General features: G+C 43.9%; 2 protein-coding genes across 2 annotated transcripts in view; both read right to left on the minus strand.

Annotated features, from left to right (window-relative positions):
- Positions 1-17,858: 17,858 nt before the first annotated feature.
- Positions 17,859-19,884, minus strand: LOC121841371. The gene is made up of 3 exons (XM_042309158.1): positions 19,876-19,884; positions 19,651-19,782; positions 17,859-18,791 (listed from the first exon to the last, which is right to left on the minus strand). Exons 1-3 carry the CDS (start codon positions 19,882-19,884, stop codon positions 17,859-17,861), a joined length of 1,074 nt encoding a protein of 357 aa, XP_042165092.1.
- A 67-nt stretch (positions 19,885-19,951) lies between these two features.
- LOC112228088 (stonustoxin subunit beta-like) overlaps positions 19,952-23,958 on the minus strand; it is a 16,355-nt gene continuing 12,348 nt past the window's right edge. The window contains exons 3-4 of the mRNA XM_042309159.1: positions 20,872-20,964; positions 19,952-20,742 (exon numbers count right to left, since the gene is read on the minus strand). Of these exons, the coding sequence (XP_042165093.1) occupies positions 19,952-20,742; positions 20,872-20,964 (884 nt within the window). The remainder of the gene's footprint in view (positions 20,743-20,871; positions 20,965-23,958) is intronic.

A 23,958-nucleotide genomic window follows, 5' to 3' on the forward strand; every position in this document is an offset into this window, starting at 1 on the left:
TTTCATGGTTGGTGTCTTGACAAATTTGTTCAATATCATGTGACATAAAACACTACATTTATTGCATTTATTGCCGAGTGTTTGTTGTTCTATCATATATTAAGCATTTATCAGTTAAATGAGACATTGAACTTGATCCCGGTAAGAATCCTGGATGTTGCTCTGACAGTTCTTTGTATGGAGAGTTTGGAAATGCACTGTGACTAGGCTTACTTAACATTTAGTGTTTCCTTATGTTACGGTGTGAATATAGTTTTCATGGGCACACAAATCCAAAATGGACAGTACCATTCAGAAGTTTGGACACCTACTAATCCAGGGTTTTTCTTTATTTTTTACTATCTTCTACATTGTATAATAGTGAAGACATCAAAACTATGAGATCACATATGGAATCATGTAGGAACCCAAAAAGTGTTAAATCAAAATATATTTTAGATTCTTCGAAGTGATACAGCACTCGATGCAACAACAGCCAATGTGCAGGGAAAATATTGTTTGCGAGGAATGTCCAAAATATTTAGTTGTCTCCTTCGTTAACCCGATGAAGTCCATTGTGCCGTGGTCCATATTAGATCTAACATCCCTAGCAGATGATTGGTGTTGATCATCTGTCTGCTTGATTTACAGCAGGGTCACGTTAGATTGGACAGAGAACGAGTCAAGGTAATGAGTTAAAGTTGTATTGGACAGAGTTGACTGTGTGAAATTGTGTAGCATCGACTATAGCGTATAGGAGCTTAGCCTTAACTACATATGAGGACACAGAGGTCTGTGGATTTTTTGGCCAATTCATATTTTTATTGCATGACAAGTAAAGAAAATAATAAAGGGTCGTTCCTCGTTTATTTGATTTGAATCTGAAATCAAACAATTCAAAAACGTTTTTTTTTTGTCTAAAGGAAACATTAAATCATTATTTGATTTGTGTTTTTATAATTATTGGTTCTAGTTCAGCCTGTGAACAGGGCCGGATTAAGAAATCATAGGCCCAGGGTTTAAAAAAATCTAAAATAAATGATGCACACTGACTCACCTAATGATGGAGATGAAGCCATAGACTACCCACAGTGATGGCCATTGTGCTTGCTGTGGCAATAGTCCATCTCAAGATGAGCGACTTTGAAAAACAGTGCTGCTGTCAGCTAGAAATTTGGAGTAGATTTCTTTTAAATTTTTTGTATTGTTTTAACATACAGATTAGTCTTCTCTTTTCAGCAGTAGACATTTGCTTTCCAAACTACATTTTTCCAGCATTGTATTTTGAAATCTGCAAAAGGCAAACAGACAGTTGCAACCAGCCATAGAAATATACTGAACAAAAATATAAACGCAACATGCAACAATTTCAGACTTTATTGAGTTACAGTTCATAGAAGGAAATCAGTCAACTGGAATAAATAAAATAGGCTCTAATCTATGGATTTCACATGACTGGGGATACAGATATGCACCTTTGCAGCGCGACACATCTCCTTCCCATAGAGTGGATCAGGCTGTTGACTGTGGCCTGTGGACTGTGGATTGTGGTTCCACTCCTTTTCAAAGGCTGTGAGAAGTTGCTGGATTTTGGCGGGATATCAGATATCAAGGATATCAGATATGAAGGATATCAGATATGAAGGATATCAGATATGAAGGGAAGACACAGATGCAGACCATGTTGAATTAACTATGGCTTAATAATCCAAACAGGGGCAGGCAATAGACAAGTCAAGGCAGGCAGGTGTCAGTTAAGCAGAGGTGGAGCAGCAGTACCGGACGGCAGTCAGGGTCAGGGCACGCAGGTGTCAGTTAAGCAGAGGTGGAGCAGCAGTACCGGACAGCAGTCAGGGTCAGGGCAGGCAGGTGTCAGTTAAGCAGAGGTGGAGCAGCAGTACCGGACGGCAGTCAGGGTCAGGGCAGGCAGGTGTCAGTTAAGCAGAGGTGGAGCAGCAGTACCGGACGGCAGTCAGGGTCAGGGCAGGCAGGTTATATTTTTGTTCAGTGTACAGTCCATAGATGGCCGTTCCCAAGTCAGGACTGGCGTCCATTGCTAGTGTACTTATTAGTTTAACAGTCTAATTGCCAGGGTAAGAGATTCCAAACCCTTCTATGGATTATGTGTCTATGGCCACAATGCAACAAGCTGTATATATACTCAAGGAAACACTTGAGTAAATGAGGGCTACAAATAATGTCATGGTATGGGGTGCATTTTCCTGGCATGGTTTAGGTCCACAATTAGAATGTATGCCAAGGAGCATTGAAGCTATTCTGACAGCTTGTGGTGGCCAAACACCCTTAAGTGCAGTGCATTCGGAAAATATTCAGACCCCTTGACTTTTTCCACATTTTGTTACATTACAGCCTTATTCTAAAATTAACCTAACAAAATTTGGAAAAAGTCAAGGAGTCTGAATCAAGGGGACAACCATCTCTGCATCACTCCACCAATCAGGCCTTTATGGTAGAGTGGCCAGACGGAAGCCACTTCTCCGTTAAAAGGCACATGACAGCCTGCTTGGAGTTTGCCAGAAAGCAGCCAAAGGAATCTCAGATGAAATCAAGATTGAACTCTTTGGCCTGAATTCCAAGCGTCACGTCTGGAGGAAACCTGGCACTATCCATGCGGTGAAGCATGGTGGTGGCGGCATCATGCTGTGGGGATGTTTTTTAGCGGCAGGGACTGGGAGATTAGTCAGGATCGAGGGAAAGGTGAATGGAGCAAAGTACAGTGAGAGCTGTTACCTTCAAGTAGGTCTCTGACACCGTGGACACAGATGGTGGATGGGTGTTAGCATCTGCCTCTGAATCCAAAGGTTGCAAGTTAAAATCCAATGATTGAAAGTTGTTTTGAGATTTTTGTTTTCAGCCTATCCCAAACCTTATTCCTTACCTTTAAGTGTTTCTAGTTCATGCCTTAACTTAAGCCTAACCTTAAATTCTGAGTTAATGCCTAAACTTAAACTTGCAACAACTTTGAAATTTGACATTGGAGAAACATGGATGAAAGTCTAATTCTGACGTGAGACAATGAATCCACAGATCGGAACATAGCTGAAAAACATCCAAATGGCTCTATCAAACAAGGACAACCATATCTACACCCACAAACATACAGTTGACGTCGGAAGTTTACATACAACCTTACTTTTGCTACCTGACAACTTTACGGTTTTTACTTTTTAATTACCGTTTATATTTTTGTTTTTTTCCTCAACTTTTTCACTCCGGACGCTTTATCTGGACATGGTTCGTCAGGACCTCCAACAGCCGAAGCTAAGTAGTAACATTAACATGATGCTTTATCTGGACGTGGTTCGTCAGGACCTCCACCAGCCAACCAGTAGTAACATTAACATGATGCTTTATCTGGACGTGGTTCGTCAGGACCTCCACCAGCCAACCAGTAGTAACATTAACATGATGCTTTATCTGGACGTGGTTCGTCAGGACCTCCACCAGCCAACCAGTAGTAACATTAACATGATGCTTTATCTGGACGTGGTTCGTCAGGACCTCCACCAGCCAACCAGTAGTAACATTAACATGATGCTATATCTGGACGTGGTTCATCAGGACCTCCACCAGCCGACCAGTAGTAACATTAACATGATGCTACATCTGGACATGGTTCGTCAGGACCTCCACCAGCCAACCAGTAGTAACATTAACATGATGCTTTATCTGGACGTGGTTCATCAGGACCTCCACCAGCCAACCAGTAGTAACATTAACATGATGCTTTATCTGGACGTGGTTCTACAGGACCTCCACCAGCCAACCAGTAGTGACATTAACATGATGCTTTATCTGGACATGGTTCATCAGGACCTCCAACAGCCGAAGATAAGTCGTAACATTAACATGATGCTATATCTGGACGTGGTTCGTCAGGACCTCCAACAGCCGAAGCTAAGTAGTAACATTAACATGATGCCTTCTAATTGCAGTCGCTGTACTCATAATATACAGGAGAACGATCGCCTTACGGCAGGGATAGCTGTGCTACAAGCCCAGCTTCAGACACAATCGTTAGGAAAGGGTCATTTCAGTGTAGGAAAGGATGAAACAGCGTCTGTGCCACCAGTAAGTACAGATAGTAACGTTAGTATAAATCCCCTCACACGGTCCCCACAGCCGGACAACTTTCTCACGTTTTCTGGAGGGAAATGCTGTAGGAATGCTCACCCGGTGTCGCTCATTCAGCCGACAGAAACTTCCAACCGGTTTTCCCCATTAAGCAGCGAGGCAGAGTCAGAGGCCGAGCCTTCTCTTGTCTCTACTCCTCCCGGTACGGTGTCTGAGACACCGAAGCCTCTCACCATTAGCTCTGACAAATTGAAAACTCTAGTCATTGGCAACTCCATTACCCGCAGTATTAGACTTAAAACGAATCATCCAGCGATCATACACTGTTTACCAGGGGGCAGGGCTACCGACGTTAAGGCTAATCTGAAGATGACGTTGGCTAAAACTGCCGATTGTAGAGAGTATAGAGATATTGTTATCCACGTCGGCACCAACGATGTTAGGATGAAATAGTCAGAGATCACCAAGCGCAACATAGCTTCAGCGTGTAAATCAGCTAGAAAGATGTGTCGGCATCGAGTAATTGTCTCTGGCCCCCTCCCAGTTAGGGGGAGTGATGAGCTCTACAGCAGAGTCTCACAACTCAATCGCTGGTTGAAAACTGTTTTCTGCCCCTCCCAAAAGATAGAATTTGTAGATAATTGGCCCTCTTTCTGGGACTCACCCACAAACAGGACCAAGTCTGCCCTGCTGAGGAGTGACGGACTCCATCCTAGCTGGAGGGGTGCTCTCATCTTATCTACTAACATAGACAGGGCTCTAACTCCTCTAGCTCCACAATGAAATAGGGTGCAGGCCAGGCAGCAGGCTGTTAGCCAGCCTGCCAGCATAGTGGAGTCTGCCACTAGCACAGTCAGTGTAGTCAGCTCAGCTATCCCCATTGAGACCGTGTCAGTGCCTCGACCTAGGTTGGGCAAAACTAAACATGGTGGTGTTCGCCTTAGCAATCTCACTAGGATAAAGACCTTCCATTCCTGTCATTATTGAAAGAGATCGTGATACCTCACATCTCAAAATAGGGCTACTTAATGTTAGATCCCTTACATCAAAGGCAATTATAGTCATTGAACTAATCACGGATCATAATCTTGATGTGATTGGCCTGACTGAAACATGGCTTAAGCCTGATGAATTTACTGTGTTAAATGAGGCCTCACCTCCTGGCTACACTAGTGAGCATATCCCCCGTGCATCCCGCAAAGGCGGAGGTTTTGCTAACATTTACAATAGCAAATTTCAATTTACAAAAAAAATGATGTTTTCGTCTTTTTAGCTTCTAGTCATGAAATGTATGCAACCTACTCAATCACTTGTTACAGCTACTGTTTACAGGCCTCCTGGGCCATATACAGCGTTCCTCATTGAGTTCCCTGAATTCCTATCGGACCTTGTCGTCATAACAGATAATATTCACATTTTTGGTGACTTTAATATTCACATGGAAAAGTCCACAGACCCACTCCAAAAGGCTTTCAGAGCCATCATCGACTCAGTGGGTTTTGTCCAACATGTCTCTGGACCTACTCACTGTCACAGTCATACTCTGGACCTAGTTTTGTCCCATGGAATAAATATTGTGGATCTTTCAATGTTTTTCATCATAATCCTGGACTATCGGACCACCATTTTATTACGTTTGCAATTGCAACAAATAATCTGCTCAGACCCCAACCAAGGAACATCAAAAGTCGTGCTATAAATTCACAGACAACACAAAGATTCCTTGATGTCCTTCCAGACTCCCTCTGTCTACCCAAGGACGCCAGAGGACAAAAATCAGTTCACCACCTAACTGAGGAACTTAATTTAACCTTGCGCAATACCCTAGATGCAGTTGCACCCCAAAAAACTAAAAACATTTCTCATAAGAAACTAGCTCCATGGTACACAGAAAATACCCGAGCTCTGAAGCAAGCTTCCAGACAATTGGAACGGAAATGGCGCCACACCAAACTGGAAGTCTTCCGACTAGCTTGGAAAGACAGTACCGTGCAGTATCGAAGAGCCCTTACTGCTGCTCGATCACCCTATTTTTCCAAATGAATTCAGGAAAATAAGAACAATCCGAAATTCCTTTTTGATACTGTCACAAAGCTAACTAAAAAGCAGCATTCCCCAAGAGAGGATGGCTTTCACTTCAGCAGTAATAAATTCATGAACTTCTTTGAGGAAAAGATCATGATTATTAAAAAGCAAATTACGGACTCCTCTTTAAATCTGCGTATTCCTTCAAAGCTCAGTTGTCCTGAGTCTGCACAACTCTGCCAGGACCTAGGATCAAGTGTTTTAGTACTATATCTCTTGACACAATGATGAAAATAATCATGGCCTCAGTTAGTTCTAAATACGGCTGCTAGAATCCTGACTAGAACCAAAAAAATGGATCATATTACTCCAGTGCTAGCCTCCCTACACTGGCTTCCTGTCAAGACAAGGGCTGATTTCAAGGTTTTACTGCTAACCTACAAAGCATTACATGGGCTTGCTCCTACCTATCTCTCTGATTTGGTCCTGCCATACATACCTACACGTAGGCCTCCTAATTGTCCCTAGAATTTCTAAGCAAACAGCTGGAGGCAGGGCTTTCTCCTATAGAGCTCCATTTTTATGGAATGGTCTGCCTACCCATGTGAGAGACGCAAACTCGGTCTCAACCTTTAAGTCTTTACTGAAGACTCATCTCTTCAGTGGGTCATATGATTGAGTGTAGTCTGGCCCAGGAGTGTGAAGGTGAACGGAAAGGCTCTGGAGCAACGAACCGCCCTTGCTGTCTCTGCCTGGCTGCGTCCCCTCTTTCCACTGGGTTTCTCTGCCTTACTAGGGCTCTTTCATGCTGTCCCTAGGAGGGGTGCGTCACTTGAGTGGGTTGAGTCACTGATGTGATCTTCCTGTCTGGGTTGGCGCCCCTCCTTGGGTTGTGCCGTGGTGGAGATCTTTGTGGGCTATACTCGGCCTTGTCTAAGGATGGTAAGTTGGTGGTTGAAGATATCCCTCTAGTGGTGTGGGGGCTGTGCTTTGGCAAAGTGGGTGGGGTTATATCCTTCCTGTTTGGCCCTGTCCGGGGTTATCATCGGATGGGGCCACAGTGTCTCCTGACCCCTCCTGTCTCAGCCTCCAGTATTTATGCTGCAGTAGTTTATATGTAGTGGTTAAGGGCGCTGTAATGCAGCGCCAGCTGTGCCACCAGAGACTCTGAGTTTGCGCCCAGGCTCTGTCGTAACCGGCCGCGACCGGGAGGTCCGTGGGGCGACGCACAATTGGCCTAGCGTCGTCCGGGTTAGGGAGGGTTTGGCCGGTAGGGAAAACCTTGTCTCATCGCGCACCAGCGACTCCTGTGGCGGGCCAGGCGCAGTGCGCCCTAACCAAGGTTGCCAGGTGCACTGTGTTTCCTCCGACACATTGGTGCGGCTGGCTTCCGGGTTGGATGGCGCTGTGTTAAGAAGCAGTGCGGCTTGGTTGGGTTGTGTATCGGAGGACGCATGGCTTTCAACCTTCGTCTCTCCCGAGCCCGTACGGGAGTTGTAGCGGTGAGACAAGATAGTAGCTACTAAACAATTGAATACCACAAAATTGGGGAGAAAAAGGGGTAAAAATTCAAACAAAAAAACTGTAAAACCACTCATTCTCATCTATAGATTGGAATGTCCACAGTGCAAGGTGTTCTACATTGGACGGACAAAGAGACGCCTTCAAGACCGCTTAGCGGAACACAAGTACGCCATACGGGTAGGCAATGAAGACTATCCCATGGCAAGGCACTACAAGTCCTTACACCATGGCAACCCTGCCTCCCTACAAGCTATGGGTATTGATCATATTCCGGCCTCTATTAGAAAAGGGGACCGTCTTAAACAGTTAAACCAAAGGGAAAAATTTGGGATTTACAAAATACAGGCCACAAAATACCCTGGTTTAAATGGGGATATGGATTTACAAACTACAGGCCACTAAGTACCCTGGTTTAAATGAAGATATGGATTTACAAACTACAGGCCACTAAATACCCTGGTTTAAATGAAGATATGGATTTACAAACAACAGGCCACTAAGTACCCTGGTTTAAATGAAGATATGGATTTACAAACTACAGGCCACTAAATACCCTGGTTTAAATGAAGATATGGATTTACAAACTACAGGCCACTAAGTACCCTGGTTTAAATGAAGATATGGATTTACAAACTACAGGCCACTAAATACCCTGGTTTAAATTAAGATATGGATTTACAAACTACAGGCCACTAAGTACCCTGGTTTAAATGAAGATATGGATTTACTTCAGTTAGTGCTAAATACAGCTGCTAGAATCCTGACTAGAACCAAAAAATTTGATCATATTACTCCAGTGCTAGCCTCTCTACACTGGCTTCCTGTCAAAGCAAGGGCTGATTTCAAGGTTTTACTGCTAACCTACAAAGCATTACATGGGCTTGCTCCTACCTATCTCTCTGATTTGGTCCTGCCGTACATACCTACACGTACGCTACGGTCACAAGACGCAGGCCTCCTAATTGTCCCTAGAATTTCTAAGCAAACAGCTGGAGGCAGGGCTTTCTCCTATAGAGCTCCATTTTTATGGAACGGTCTGCCTACCCATGTCAGAGACGCAAACTCGGTCTCAACCTTTAAGTCTTTACTGAAGACTCATCTCTTCAGTGGATCATATGATTGAGTGTAGTCTGGCCCAGGAGTGGGAAGGTGAACGGAAAGGCTCTGGAGCAACGAACCGCCCTTGCTGTCTCTGCCTGGCCGGTTCCCCTCTTTCCACTGGGATTCTCTGCCTCTAACCCTATTACAGGGGCTGGGTCACTGGCTTACTGGGGCTCTCTCATGCCGTCCCTGGAGGGGGTGCGTCACCTGAGTGGGTTGATTCACTGTTGTGGTCATCCTGTCTGGGTTGGCGCCCCCCCCTTGGGTTGTGCCGTGGCGGAGATCTTTGTGGGCTATACTCAGCCTTGTCTCAGGATGGTAAGTTGGTGGTTGAAGATATCCCTCTAGTGGTGTGGGGGCTGTGCTTTGGCAAAGTGGGTGGGGTTATATCCTTCCTGTTTGGCCCTGTCCGGGGGTGACCTCGGATGGGGCCACAGTGTCTCCTGACCCCTCCTGTCTCAGCCTCCAGTATTTATGCTGCAGTAGTTTATGTGTCGGGGGGCTGGGGTCAGTTTATTATATCTGGAGTACTTCTCCTGTCCTATTCGGTGTCCTGTGTGAATCTAAGTGTGCGTTCTCTAATTCTCTCCTTCTCTCTTTCTTTCTCTCTCTCGGAGGACCTGAGCCCTAGGACCTGAGCTCCAGGACTACCTGACATGATGACTCCTTGCTGTCCCCAGTCCACCTGGCCATGCTGCTGCTCCAATTTCAACTTCCACTTGACTGTGCTGCTGCTCCAGTTTCAACTGTTCTGCCTTATTATTATTCGACCATGCTGGTCATTTATGAACATTTGAACATCTTGGCCATGTTCTGTTATAATCTCCACCCGGCACAGCCAGAAGAGGACTGGCCACCCCACATAGCCTGGTTCCTCTCTAGGTTTCTTCCTAGGTTTTGGCCTTTCTAGGGAGTTTTTCCTAGCCACCGTGCTTCTACACCTGCATTGCTTGCTGTTTGGGGTTTTAGGCTGGGTTTCTGTACAGCACTTTGAGATATCAGCTGATGTACGAAGGGCTATATAAATAAATTTGATTTGATTTGACAAACTACAAGCCACTAAATACCCTGGTTTAAATGAAGATATGGATTTACAAACTACAGGCCACTAAATACCCTGGTTTAAATGAGGATATGGATTTCTCAACCTTCCTGTTTAAATTTTTTTTACCTTTATTTAACTAGGCAGGTCAGTTAAGAACAAATTCTTATTTTCAATGATGGCCTAGGAACAGTGGGTTAACTGCCTGTTCAGGGGCAGAATGACAGATTTGTACCTTGTCAGCTCGGGGATTCAAACTTGCAACCTTTTGGTTACTAGTCCAACGCTCTAACCACTAGGCTACCCTGCCGCCCCTGTAGGGTCATGATGGGTCCATTTGCTCTCATCTAGTGGACATTTTGCTCAATTGCCCTCAACTATGGTTAGACTGTTGTTGTTCATGCTTTGCTGTGTTCTAGTGTACTATGGAATATATTGCTTTCTTATTCTTGACACTTCTCCCAGTCATATTTAAGGTTAGAACTACTTTTTCGTGTTCTGATACTTCTAGCTTGGAGTTGTATCTTTATGATAACATAGCTTCAGTATTTCATCTTTTAATGTGTATAGTATTGCTTACTAGGTGTGTCCAATCAATTGTGTAACCACGCCCTCTTCCAATTAGGGCTAATTGGAAAAGCTGTTCAAAAGAGGACATTGTATTCCTTTTTTTCTTGGTACTCCCTGACGAAGGCCATGCAGACGAAACGCGTCGTTTAAAAAAAAACTTTGTTTCTATTGAACATGCCATACTAATAAAGGCATTTTAATTAATTATATGAAGAGTGCCTTGGTCCTCCTTTCTTTTTGATGACCAATTTACCCCTTTTACCAAAGAGCACCTTCTGTCTACTAAAATATGTACTATTGTGTACCTTAGTAGTGCTTCCCTTCCTCCTCTTTCTATCAAATCAAATGTATTTATAAAGCCTTTTTTACATCAGCAGATGTCACAAAGTGCTTATAGTGAAATCCAGCCTAAAAATCCAAACCGCAGGCAATGCAGATGTAGAAGCACATTGGCTAGGAAAAACTAGAGAGGAACCAGGCTCTGAGGAGTTGCCGATTGGAAATTATTAGAATACATGGCCAGTAAGGCCAGATTGTCCTTCAAGATGTTCAAATGTTCATAGATGGCCAGAGAGAGAGATCCATAGCTGCTGGCAGAACAGGAATCAAGGTAAGACCCAAGTGCAGACTGTGTTGAAGTAACAATGTTTATTACAGGGGCAGGCAAACAACAGGTCAAGGCAGGCAAGGGTCGATAATCCAGAGTAGTGGCAAAGGCACAGGACGGCAGGCAGGCTCAGAGGCAGGCCGAGTAGTCAACAGGCGGGCTCAGAGTCAGGACATGCAAAGGTCAAAACCAAGAGGGTGAGAAAAAGAGACTGGGGAAAAGCAGGAGCTGAGACAAAATGCTGGTTGACTTGCCAGTTTATCTTGTTTGTCAACAGACAAACATAGGAATAAGAACCCAGGGGATAATGGGGGAAGATGAGCAACACCTGGAGGGGGTTGGAGACCAGGACAGGTGAAACAGACCAGGGGTGACAACAGTTTAAACTGGAGTAGTAGCACAACCAGGTGGACTGGGGTTAGCCAGGAGTCATCAGGCCAGGTAATCCTGAGACATTGTCCCTAGGGCTCAGGTCCTCCAGGAGGGAAGGGGGAGAGGGATCATACATTCACAAAACCAAATAAGACAGGAGAATTACACCAGATATATTTATTTACCTTTATTTAACTAGGCAAGTCAGTTCAGAACAAATTCTTATTTTCAATAACGGCCTAGGAACGGTGGGTTAACTGCCTTGTTCAGGGGCAGAACGACACATTTTTACCTTGTCAGCACAGGGATTCAATCTTGTAACTTTTCAGTTACTTCAGTTTTCTTCACCAAGGTGGCATAGCAGTTCAGACGTCTTTTGTCCTCGTCTTGTCGTGTCCTGTGTATATATATATATATATATATATATACACATATATATACAACTTTTTTCACATAATTTTTATTTTCCATCAACTCATCTTCAAAACACTCTCCTGCAACCCGCCTCACCAATTTATATTTATAAAAAAGTATTATTTACCTCAAATCTGTAATCCTCCAAGAAGCTAGCCAGAAACTCCAAGAAGCTAGCCTGAAACTAGCCAGAAGCTAGCCAGAAGCTAATCCAGAAGCTAATCAGAAGCTAGTTCAGAAGCTAGTTAGCTTCTTTACTGGCAAATCGTTAGTATTCAGCTAACCACGGTTTGTGGTCATCAGCTATCCTTTAGCTCGAAAATCTATCGCCAGTTCTGTACGGCGCAGCGCGGCTCGGAACGGAACATACCGGACCAATTTTTCTCTCCATGTCCCTGGATTTCGACTGCTCTCTGGACATTCATACCCGGATCTCACAGCTAGCTAGCTGCTATCCGTGTGACTATCGGCCTTCGTCGATTCCGGAGCAAACATCAATTATTCCGGAGCTAGCCAGCTCCGTCAATCACTCCTGGGCTGCAGTCACCTATCCGGACCTGTTTTACTGCCTACGCGGAGCTCCACCGGGCCTTCACAACTGGACTGCTGACGTTATCTACCCGAAGGAGTTATCCGGCTGGCTCCTCCTTCGCGACGTTACCTGAACGCCCATCTGCGGCCTGCTAACCGTTAGCTGTCTTACCGGCTGCTATCTGAATAGACAATCTGACAATTTATTTATTTTTATTATGTTTTCTTCTTGGGCCTCGATAACTATATCTATTGTTTTTATTTTTGTTGTTGTTGTGTGATTTGGATTAATCCCCTCTACCACACGGAACCCCACTAATCGGAAAGCAAGAGGTGGCTAACAGACCTCCATCCTATGCTAGCTTGCTACCGATGGCCTGGCTAGCTGTCTAAATCACCGTGACCCCCAACCAACCTCTCCACTCACTGGACCCTTTTGATCACTCGACTAAGCATGCCTCTCCTTAATGTCAATATGTCTTGTCCATTGCTGTTCTGGTTAGTGTTTATTGGCTTATTTCACTGTAGAGCCTCTAGTCCTGCTCACTATACCTTATCCAACCTATTAGTTCCACCACCCACACATGCAATGACATCTCCTGGTTTCAATGATGTTTCTAGAGACAATATCTCTCTCTTCATCACTCAATACCTAGGTTTACCTCCACTGTATTCACATCCTACCATACCTTTGTCTGTACATTATACCTTGATGCTATTTTATCGCCCCCAGAAACCTCCTTTTACTCTATGTTCCAGACGTTCTAGACGACCAATTCTCATAGCTTTTAGCCGTACCCTTATTCTACTCCTCCTATGTTCCTCTGGCGATGTAGAGGTGAATCCAGGCCCTGCAGTGCCTAGCTCCACTCCTATTCCCCAGGCGCTCTCTTTTGACGACTTCTGTAACCGTAATAGCCTTGGTTTCATGCATGTTAACATTAGAAGCCTCCTCCCTAAGTTTGTTCTATTCACTGCTTTAGCACACTCTGCCAACCCGGATGTTCTAGCTGTGTCTGAATCCTGGCTTAGGAAGACCACCAAAAATTCTGAAATTTTAATTCCAAACTACAACATTTTCAGACAAGATAGAACTGCCAAAGGGGGCGGTGTTGCAATCTACTGCAAAGATAGCCTGCAGAGTTCTGTCCTACTATCCAGGTCTGTACCCAAACAATTTGAACTTCTACTTTTAAAAATCCACCTCTCTAAAAACAAGTCTCTCACCGTTGCCGCCTGCTATAGACCACCCTCTGCCCCCAGCTGTGCTCTGGACACCATATGTGAACTGATTGCCCCCCATCTATCTTCAGAGTTCGTGCTGCTAGGCGACCTAAACTGGAACAAGCTTAACACCCCAGCCATCCTAAAATCTAAACTTGATGCCCTCAATCTCACACAAATGATCAATGAACCTACCAGGTACCTCCCCAAAGCCTTAAACACGGGCACCCTCATAGATATCATCCTAACCAACTTCCCCTCTAAATACACCTCTGCTGTCTTCAACCAAGATCTCAGCGATCACTGCCTCATTGCCTGCATCCGTAATGGGTCAGCGGTCAAACGACCTCCACTCATCACTGTAAAACGCTCCCTGAAACACTTCTGCGAGCAGGCCTTTCTAATCGACCTGGCCAGGGTATCCTGGAAGGATATTGATCTCATCCAGTCAGTAGAGGATGCCTGGATATTTTTTTTAAATGCCTTCCTAACCATCTTAAATAAACATGCCCCATTCAAGAAATTTAGAACCAGGAACAGATATAGCCCTTGGTTCTCCCCAGACCTGACTGCCCTTAACCAACACAAAAACATCCTATGGCGTTCTGCATTAGCATCGAACAGCCCCCGTGATATGCAGCTGTTCAGGGAAGCTAGAAACCATTATACACAGGCAGTTAGAAAAGCCAAGGCTAACTTTTTCAAGCAGAAATTTGCTTCCTGCAACACTAACTCCAAAAAGTTCTGGGACACTGTAAAGTCCATGGAGAATAAGAACACCTCCTCCCAGCTGCCCACTGCACTGAAGATAGGAAACACTGTCACCACTGATAAATCCCCCATAATTGAGAATTTCAATAAGCATTTTTCTACGGCTGGCCATGCTTTCCACCTGGCTACTCCTACCCCGGAGAACAGCACTGCACCCCCAACAGCAACTCGCCCAAGCCTTCCCCATTTCTCCTTCTCCCAAATCCATTCAGCTGATGTTCTGAAAGAGCTGCAAAATCTGGACCCCTACAAATCAGCCGGGCTAGACAATCTGGACCCTTTCTTTCTAAAATTATCTGACGAAATTGTTGCCACCCCTATTACTAGCCTGTTCAACCTCTCTTTCGTGTCGTCTGAGATTCCCAAAGATTGGAAAGCAGCTGCGGTCATCCCCCTCTTCAAAGGGGGACACTCTTGACCCAAACTGCTACAGACCTATATCTATCCTACCGTGCCTTTCTAAGGTCTTCGAAAGCCAAGTCAACAAACAGATTACCGACCATTTCGAATCTCACCATACCTTCTCTGCTATGCAATCTGGTTTCAGAGCTGGTCATGGGTGCACCTCAGCCACGCTCAAGGTCCTAAACGATATCTTAACCGCCATCGATAAGAAACATTACTGTGCAGCCGTATTCATTGATCTGGCCAAGGCTTTCGACTCTGTCAATCACCACATCCTCATCGGCAGACTCGACAGCCTTGGTTTCTCAAATGATTGCCTCGCCTGGTTCACCAACTACTTCTCTGATAGAGTTCAGTGTGTCAAATCGGAGGGTCTGCTGTCCGGACCTCTGGCAGTCTATGGGGGTGCCACAGGGTTCAATTCTTGGACCGACTCTCTTCTCTGTATACATCAATGAGGTCGCTCTTGCTGCTGGTGAGTCTCTGATCCACCTCTACGCAGACAACACCATTCTGTATACTTCCGGCCCTTCTTTGGACACTGTGTTAACAACCCTCCAGGCAAGCTTCAATGCCATACAACTCTCCTTCCGTGGCCTCCAATTGCTCTTAAATACAAGTAAAACTAAATGCATGCTCTTCAACCGATCGCTACCTGCACCTACCCGCCTGTCCAACATCACTACTCTGGACGGCTCTGACTTAGAATACGTGGACAACTACAAATACTTAGGTGTCTGGTTAGACTGTAAACTCTCCTTCCAGACCCATATCAAACATCTCCAATCCAAAGTTAAATCTAGAATTGGCTTCCTATTTCGCAACAAAGCATCCTTCACTCATGCTGCCAAACATACCCTTGTAAAACTGACCATCCTACCAATCTCGACTTTGGCGATGTCATTTACAAAATAGCCAACTACAAAAATCTCTGAAACTGGAAACACTTATCTCCCTCACTAGCTTTAAGCACCAACTGTCAGAGCAGCTCACAGATTACTGCACCTGTACATAGCCCACCTATAATTTAGCCCAAACTACTACCTCTTTCCCAACTGTATTTAATTTTAATTAATTTATTTATTTTGCTCCTTTGCACCCCATTATTTTTATTTCTACTTTGCACATTCTTCCATTGCAAAACTACCATTCCAGTGTTTTACTTGCTATATTGTATTTACTTTGCAGCATACAGCATTACAGCATAGATACTGGAGGATGAGATGTCGGGGGACACTGTGGCCATGTACGACGATTCCCCCGGACAGGGCCAACTAGACAGGATATAACCCCACACACTTTGTCAAAGCACAGCCCACACACCACTAGAGGGATATCAACAGACCACCAATTTACTACCCTGAGACAAGGCTGAGTATACTGTAGACCACAAAGGTCTTCTCCACTGCATGAGCCAGAGGGGGCGCAAGACCAGACAGGAAGTTCACGTCAGTGACTCAACCCACTCAAGGTGAGTATAGTGCAAAACATCCTGGCATGACGTGACGCACCCCTCCTCAGGACAGCATGGAAGAGCAGTAGTCATAGGGTCCCAGTAGAGAAAAAGGAGCCGGCCAGCCAGAGACAGCAAATGCGGTTCGTCATTCCAGTACCTTGCCGTTTAACATAGGATTTTGATGTTGTAGTGATGGTATTAATTGAGAACATGGTTCATATTTGTATCTGTTATTTCCTAACTCTTTTTAATCATATTGTGGGTAATTTAAAATGTATTGAGGGGCTTTGTTATTGTGAAACACTGTCTATTTGTCCTATTCTCTATTCTATTCTATTGTGAAACACTGTTTATTTGTCCTATTCTCTATTCTATTCTATTCTGAAACACTGTTTATTTGTCCTATTCTATTCTATTGTGAAATGTTTTTATCATTTTGAAAGTAATTTTATTTCACTAATTACAATTCATTCATCTATTTGGTCTATTCATAATATGAATATATTTCAACATTGGTGCCCTATTCTATTAGCTGTTGATCTTAAAGCCTCTTTTTAAATTGTAATGTTATATCTTCTTGTAATGTATTATATGACACATTGAGAATGTATGGCAGAGCTGTTTCTATCTGAACCAGGGGAGCCACAGCAAATATATCGCCTGTAGGACGATTCCTTTCACCCTGAGATCCAGAGCGATCATTAAAGCCAACACCTCAGACCCTCAACACGGCTCCTCTTTTTAAGACGCCAGAACACAACACACCTTCCGACATAGGCACAATACGCCGGCTACACAGACAATTTGCAACATAACAACATTGTCACAAAATATCTTTACATTATTTATCCCATACAAAGATGCTTGTTTGCGGTGGACATAAATCAAGTAGTCTTTGAAGATAGGGAGTATGAGTGTGTGAGTTGTCGAGCGTTGGTGGCGATACAGTACAAGATCCCAGTCGATGGTGGCTGTTTTACATCCAGTCAGAGGTTCCTGTCAATCTGTCTGGATGGCAAAGTATTGGACTAATCCTTATGAAGGACTTCCTGGCAGAAGAAGTTACTCGACCAGCCAGCAGCAGGTATGCCAGTTAAATAATTGCCGAAATGTTGGTTGATTATAAATTGTTTAAAGCTAAAATCATTAGGGGGTGTGTGCTCAATATATATAGAATCATTAACCTATGACGATAATTATCATAAACTCAGTTTGACGCGATGGTAACGCATTGGCCTCTTGATTAGATGCCGAAGTTGGAATCGCAGACAGCATCATGATTCATTAAATCTCATTCTAACCCATGATGGGGGCGTGCTCAATATGAATACACTAAGATTCAGTTTCGTTATCAGACAAATTTTTCTTATGATTTTGTTTGCCGAGCATACAGGCTGGTTATCGCTAGTTCACCCTGCTATGGGCACAAGGGAGAATTGGACGAGGAGTACGGCGATTTGCCCCACGCCTTCCTGAAGTTGTCCTTCAGTTCTTGACTAGTTTTTTTCTCAGTCTTTGTTTCATAAATCAACTAGACTTGTTCCCTGATGTGGTTACTGGAAGAGCATTTTCCTGGACATATGGTGCCGTTGCCATCATCATCCATCACGGCACAACTTTTGATGTCATCCTCATTTGGAAGGAAACCGCAGGTGTGACATGTGAAATTGAATATCTGGCAGTTTGTTGCAAAGCCCTGGGATAATTTGCTTCTCTTCACCTGTAGCACATTTACCTCGGTCTCAAAGTTTGTTGTCTTTCATGTTCTCCTCCTCATTCTCCAGACACTGTTTGAAGCTTTTGATCTCACTTAGCTTTGACAGACCTGCTGTGATCTGAGGGGTCAGGCGTGTCATGGTCTTCTCCAGAAGCTCACGTTCTTCCAGAACGTTCTTTGTCAGGGTCAGATCTTTACTCTCAATGCTTTCCAGTGCTTGGAAAAATGTCTTCATCTCCTTGAAGGTTGACCTCCATTGCTCTGGACACTGGGCCTTATGATCATCATCAGAATCATCCTCTTCAGAGCTGCTCTCCGTCTCCTTTGAGAACAGAATTGAACCGTTGAACTTGAAATGGGTTGGTAGCCCCTTCTTGTTTTTCTTACAGGGCAGATTTGCAGCTTTGATGGCCTCTAGTACCGGTATGTGCTTCCCATCAACAAATGTCACAAGCATCTGGATGTTTTCAGCAACATCCTTTCCAAAGATGGACAGGATGGAATCAAAGATGTATCTCTGGGAAGGACTGAGACGAACAAGTGGTGCCTGCACTACAAAGCAGACTGCATCAATGTGATCAATCCCTAAAGGATGACATAAGAAATCCTTCAACATCTGGATGAGCAATTTATCATGAGCCATTCCTCTGGTGTCTCCGAACCCTGGTGTGTCAATGACGGTCAGAGAATAAGGAATCTGAAAGCCTGGCTGGTTGTAGAGCTCGTATGATGTCACAACCACAGTCTGGCTCTCAGCCTGTGACCTGCTGGTCACCTCATGGATGAGCTTAAAGCGGTAACAGTCTTCCCACTTTACCCCGAGGATGTAGTTTATCATGACATTGACCAGAGTCGTTTTTCCTGAACCTGTGGCCCCCAGAAGCAATATCACCTTGTTATTCCCTTGCTCAACTTTCTTCCCAAATGTGTACTGGTCAAAACTGTCACTAACACCCAACTTCGGTTCCAAATTCAGCCAGTGGATTGAGGGGTTGCCCTTTTCCACCTTCTGGGATTTTTTTTAGAAATTCCTCACTTTTTGCTCCGGTTGATTTGCTTGTCGTCGGTTGGGGATCAGAGACCCTAAGGGTAGTCAGCACAGTCTCAGGACTGGGTAGACTATTCCCTGCTTCGCCACAGTTAGCAGAGACTCTGATGCTGTATGCAGTGTCAGCCTCTAGTCCTTCCAGTGTACCCTCTCTAGTGGTGGTTTTGATGGTGTGCCACATCTGATTGTCTACAGTCTTTACACTTTTTCTGTATTCAACCACATAACCAATGATTTCAACATCATCTCCCGCCATGGTAGGAATGTCCCAGTTCACTCTGATACTCCCCAAATCTATCCTCTTCTCAGTGGGTGGTCCAGGGGTGCTACATGAGCGGGTTCTGAAGTATTCTGTCCAGTCACTGGAGAGGCTCACACCAGGTTTACATACCGCCTTGCAGCTAAAGCGGTACAACTGATAGTGACCTGGTTAGTTGTAGCATCCGATTTGACCTCGGTCCACTTAGTCAGCCTGCTCAGCCTGGTACAAAACCTGGTATGACTCCACAGAGGTAACACCGACGTCGGGAGGGTTGACTTGCAAGTGGACACAGTCATGCTCCAGACTCTTGATAGTGGGAATACCTGGCTTTGATGGCAGCTCATACTGTGGACTCAAAAGTGTTCCTCTTTCATAGACATGGATGGAGGACGCAGTGAGGTGTTTGTTTGGAATTGATGCAATGCAGAATGCAAGATTTCCTCTGCCTTCGTTTGACTCTTTGAAGTCTAGGAACAGTTTTATGGTTTGTCTGGTTAGGGTCGTTACCTCCCCCGAGCGAAACCACTTTTCTGCTGCAGTCTTCCCGGGTGCGTTGGGGTTGTAAGGTATCAGTGAAAAATCACTTTTAGATTCTTCCAGCAAGTAGTTCTCCAGGACTACCACATACTCTTCTTTCTCCTTCAAACAGGAAAATGCAAAACACACTACATAATCATTAGCTTTATCAAGCACTATTCCATCCAATTCACTGCTTGAATACACAACTTGTACCTCTTTCATTATGTCAAGGTAAGAGCTGACAACATTCATCTCTCTCTCTCTGTCATCCAGGTACATGATCATGAGGTCATTCTGGAATGGAGATCGTTCTTTGCTGTTGAGCATTGTTATCAGCTCTTCCTCCTCCTCTTATGTTGGGAAGAACCTTGCAGAGACCTTTCTGGAACACCAGATTGTACTCTGAGCACAAGTCCCTGAACTTGTTGAGCTTGGCTTTGAGTTCAGGGAACTTGATAGCCATGTCCTCCATCATGTCCTGGCATTGTACATCAGTATTGTCCAATCCGTCCAAGATTCTCTGTGCACGACGCACCTGGCTAACACTGATCTGCCTGACTAGCTGGGCAGCTGCAGAGTCCAGGTTCTTGAGAGGATAGAGCCAGACGGTCATGGGCACGGCATGTTCTCCGTTATCCCCTAGAAGACGTGGCAGGCCAGCATACACCTTGATGGCATCTTCAAATGTGACAGGGTTGTATTCTAGTGCCAAATCACCATGGAAGGTGCAGTTGAATTTATTGGTCTCTCTCTGCTCTTCCTCACTCATCCCTGCCCTTCTATTGACATGAGAGGGATCTTTTTTATTGTAGCCTGCAGGTTTCCATGGATGTCCTGGTGCTCCTGAGGAAACCTCTTGGTCAAAAACGAAGAATGCCTGCGCTCCGTAGAGCAGGCCAGTCACCACATGGGTTGCAGAGCCCTCTTGTAAGACATTAGAGTATTTCACATTTCCTGCCCCCAGGTGGTCCATGGTCAACTGCTCAAAACAAGTGGTGGTACGGTACTGCAGAGAAACCCTAGAATGAAGCTTTGAGGTCTTTTTGTCATGTAGGAATTCAGCAGAACCCTTCACACTGACTAAATCAAATCAAATGTTATTTGTCACATACACATGGTTAGCAGATGTTAATGCGAGTGTAGCGAAATGCTTGTAAGCCACCAATAAACTGGCCTCGAGATGCAGACACATTCAAAGCTTGACTTCACTTGAGTCTGAAGCAATGATTTTGAAGTCGGTGTTCGGTTGTGAACGGACATTGATGTGTTTCTGAAGCATCTCAGAATCCCAGAGAGTGATACCTGCAGTTTAAAGAGAATGACCAAAGAACGTTATTGTGAAAATTATAATCCATCGTGTACATGTGTAAATATTTATATATGTAAACATGGTTTCATTCAAATAACTAATTAAAGGTACATATTGAACTCAAAGTAAATATTCTAGGTGTCAACCCTGTCATGACGTTGGCATGGGGGATAGGTTTATGACAGTCATAAATACCTCTTCCCCCCTTTTTCCTCTCTCTACCCTACTGAGGTTACATGTAAAAAATAAAAAAAAAACTTGGTTAACATAGAGATTCTGGGAACATCAGAAGGTGGGGGAAATTAACAATATTCTGGTAATCCGAACAATTTAACATATGCAGTGGTACTTAATGAATATGATGTCAGTTTGGTTGTCATCTGAGACATTGTCATCAATGATAAGATGACATAAACTCTACAGTGGAAAGTCTACACATCATAGTTATCGGATTCACATGGAATTGTTGTTCAATTTAAATGTTTGAATATGAAATTATTTGTGACGGGATGAAATGTGATTTTAGCTTCTAAAATGTGAGATGTGGGTTTTCATAAGTTAGGGCTGCTCACTCAGTGGCCCGCCTCTGAAGGGACAAGGCTATAAAACTTTTCAAACTTGCCCTCTTCTCCCTTCCTATATAAAGCCTTGTGTTACAAGCTGTCATATCTGTTCTGCCCGCTAGGGACGTTTTCCTTTATGACGTAATTTGTAATCAAGTTATGATTAATGGAATGTATGTGATTTCTGTGTGATTAGTTAGCTATTTAGTAAATAAATAATTAAACCCAATTTTGTATTGCTGATTCAAATTGTTAGCCAGGGTTCTTGCAGATAACCAAGAATTTACAACTTTCAGATCATGAGACTGAAGTAAGATGAAGATTAATGTTGACTGCTATTGATGTAAAATATTACTAGGTCTTTAAGAGTTTATTCGGAAGATAACAGCTCTATAAATATTATTTTGTGGTGCCGCACTCTCTAGTTAATTACATTTACATGATTAGCTCAATCAGGTGATGTTAATTACGGAAGAGGAAGAGGACTCTGGAGCCCTGACGGTTGGTGCTCTTATTTCTTTGGATAAAACCCTTGAACTGCAGAAACAAAACACAACGACACTGTACATGTTGATGGGTTTCTGGTGGACATAATACAGTCTTAATTAAAACAATCCATCTAAAGAGTTGACTTAAGTAATGCACCAAACTGAAAAAAAATGGAGACATGTTACAATTGTGAGTAGAAAAGTTTCATCTACACTCTGGAATCGTTCTTCAGCAAAACGGCAGCCACACCTCTTTTTTTGGCATACAGCTTAGCTTTTTGATGAGGCTGGTAACCCTCTAGAAGGGCTGTCAGTCAGCGCTCTAGATGATGTTCACAGGATAGTTTTGAAAACGTATTTGGAAGCTATATATGGTTTACTTTCTTGTTTGTAAACAATGAAGAATTAAAACCGTACATCATTGTCCTCATTTATGCAACATCATTGGGAGTTTCTAGAATTTGAAGACATTGGGTGCACAGCCCCGCCCAGAAAGTGGAATTTCAACAGCAGGAATTTGGTGCACTTTGTGATGATCATTGAAAGATTAGATATTTCAGTTAACTTGCACCTTCCCCCCTGCCACAGCAGACACTGCCAGTACTCAATTATAGTAGCTACTGTAGGTCTCTAGCCTGGAAAACTATTTTTACTTTAGTTTATTTAGCAAATGTCTTACTTTTTAAAACTCTGCATTGTTGGTTAAGGGCTCGTAAGTAAGCATTTCACGGTACGATTTACACCAGTTGTATTCAGCGCATATGACAAATACAGTTTGATATGATTCGATTTTTGATCTGCAGTGTATTACCAAAAACCCCTCAACAACTTCAAACAGACCGACTTGCCCAACGAGCCAAACTGATTAAAGGATCCCACAGTATCCAAACACACACAGTGTAATAATTAGAATACATACAGCAGCTTTAGGTAATAGGCAGAGGGCTGAGCTGTCACGACCTCCGCCGAAGTCGGCCCCTCTGTTTGGCGTTCGACGTCGTCGGCTTTCTAGTCGCCACCGATCCATGTTTCATTTTCGGTTGGTTTTGTCTGTATTACACACATCTGGTTTCAATTCCCATATCATGTTCCTTATTTAACCCTCTGGCATACCTTTCTGTTCTGTCCATGATTGTTGGGGTCTTAGTGGTTGTTGTAGGTGTTAGTTTGTATGTATTTTCCTATTTGGAATATTGCTTGATTTTTGTGAGTAAACTCAGTTGTGTTGCTCAAACCTGTGTCCTGCGCCTGACTCCGCTACATCTCTGCACCCAATCGCTGACATGAGCACACAGTAGACACCATCACTTTCTCTGTGTCATCTGTTGCTGTCTCTTGTCTACCCTACTCTCTAATCCTGTCCTGATTGTAAAAACTGTAAAAGTAAACCATTGTTTTAATAGTAATTTCTCAGGCTTTTTTACCTGCAAATCCTTCGTAAACCATGTTTAACTTTTTCACTAATTAGAATCTATAGAGCAGATTGAAGTGATTGTGTGCTAAACCCATCTCTGTTCACTCTCCATCTACTCTGTCACTTTCTCTGTCTCGTCTGTTGCCTCGCCTGTGTCTCAGCTCTTGCTGTCTCAGGTTCTTGTTTGTTACAGTCTCTTTGTCTTTCCTCTTCTGGTGTCTCTGCATCATATCCTATTGTTGTGTTGCTGTCTCTGTGTTTTGTGCCTCATCTACTCTTCTGTTGCCATCGATCTCTGTGTCTTGTCTGCTGGGTCTCTTTAGTTTTGCAATCCAGAATGGTCAAGGGGATACTGAGGTAGCTTAACTTGTTTTGGGCCTGTGTCTAGGTTACCTAAATCCTCTTCTTCCCTACCATTTGCCCCCGGCTGCTGCTGTTTTAAGTGCTCAACTGGCCTGCTGTTCTCATCAGTCCTCCTTGTTTCTGAAAGGTAGCAAGGAAGAGGTGCAAATGTCATCAGAT

This window comes from Oncorhynchus tshawytscha, linkage group LG30, assembly GCF_018296145.1.
Source record: "Oncorhynchus tshawytscha isolate Ot180627B linkage group LG30, Otsh_v2.0, whole genome shotgun sequence".
In the NCBI taxonomy this organism is placed as follows: domain Eukaryota; kingdom Metazoa; phylum Chordata; class Actinopteri; order Salmoniformes; family Salmonidae; genus Oncorhynchus; species Oncorhynchus tshawytscha.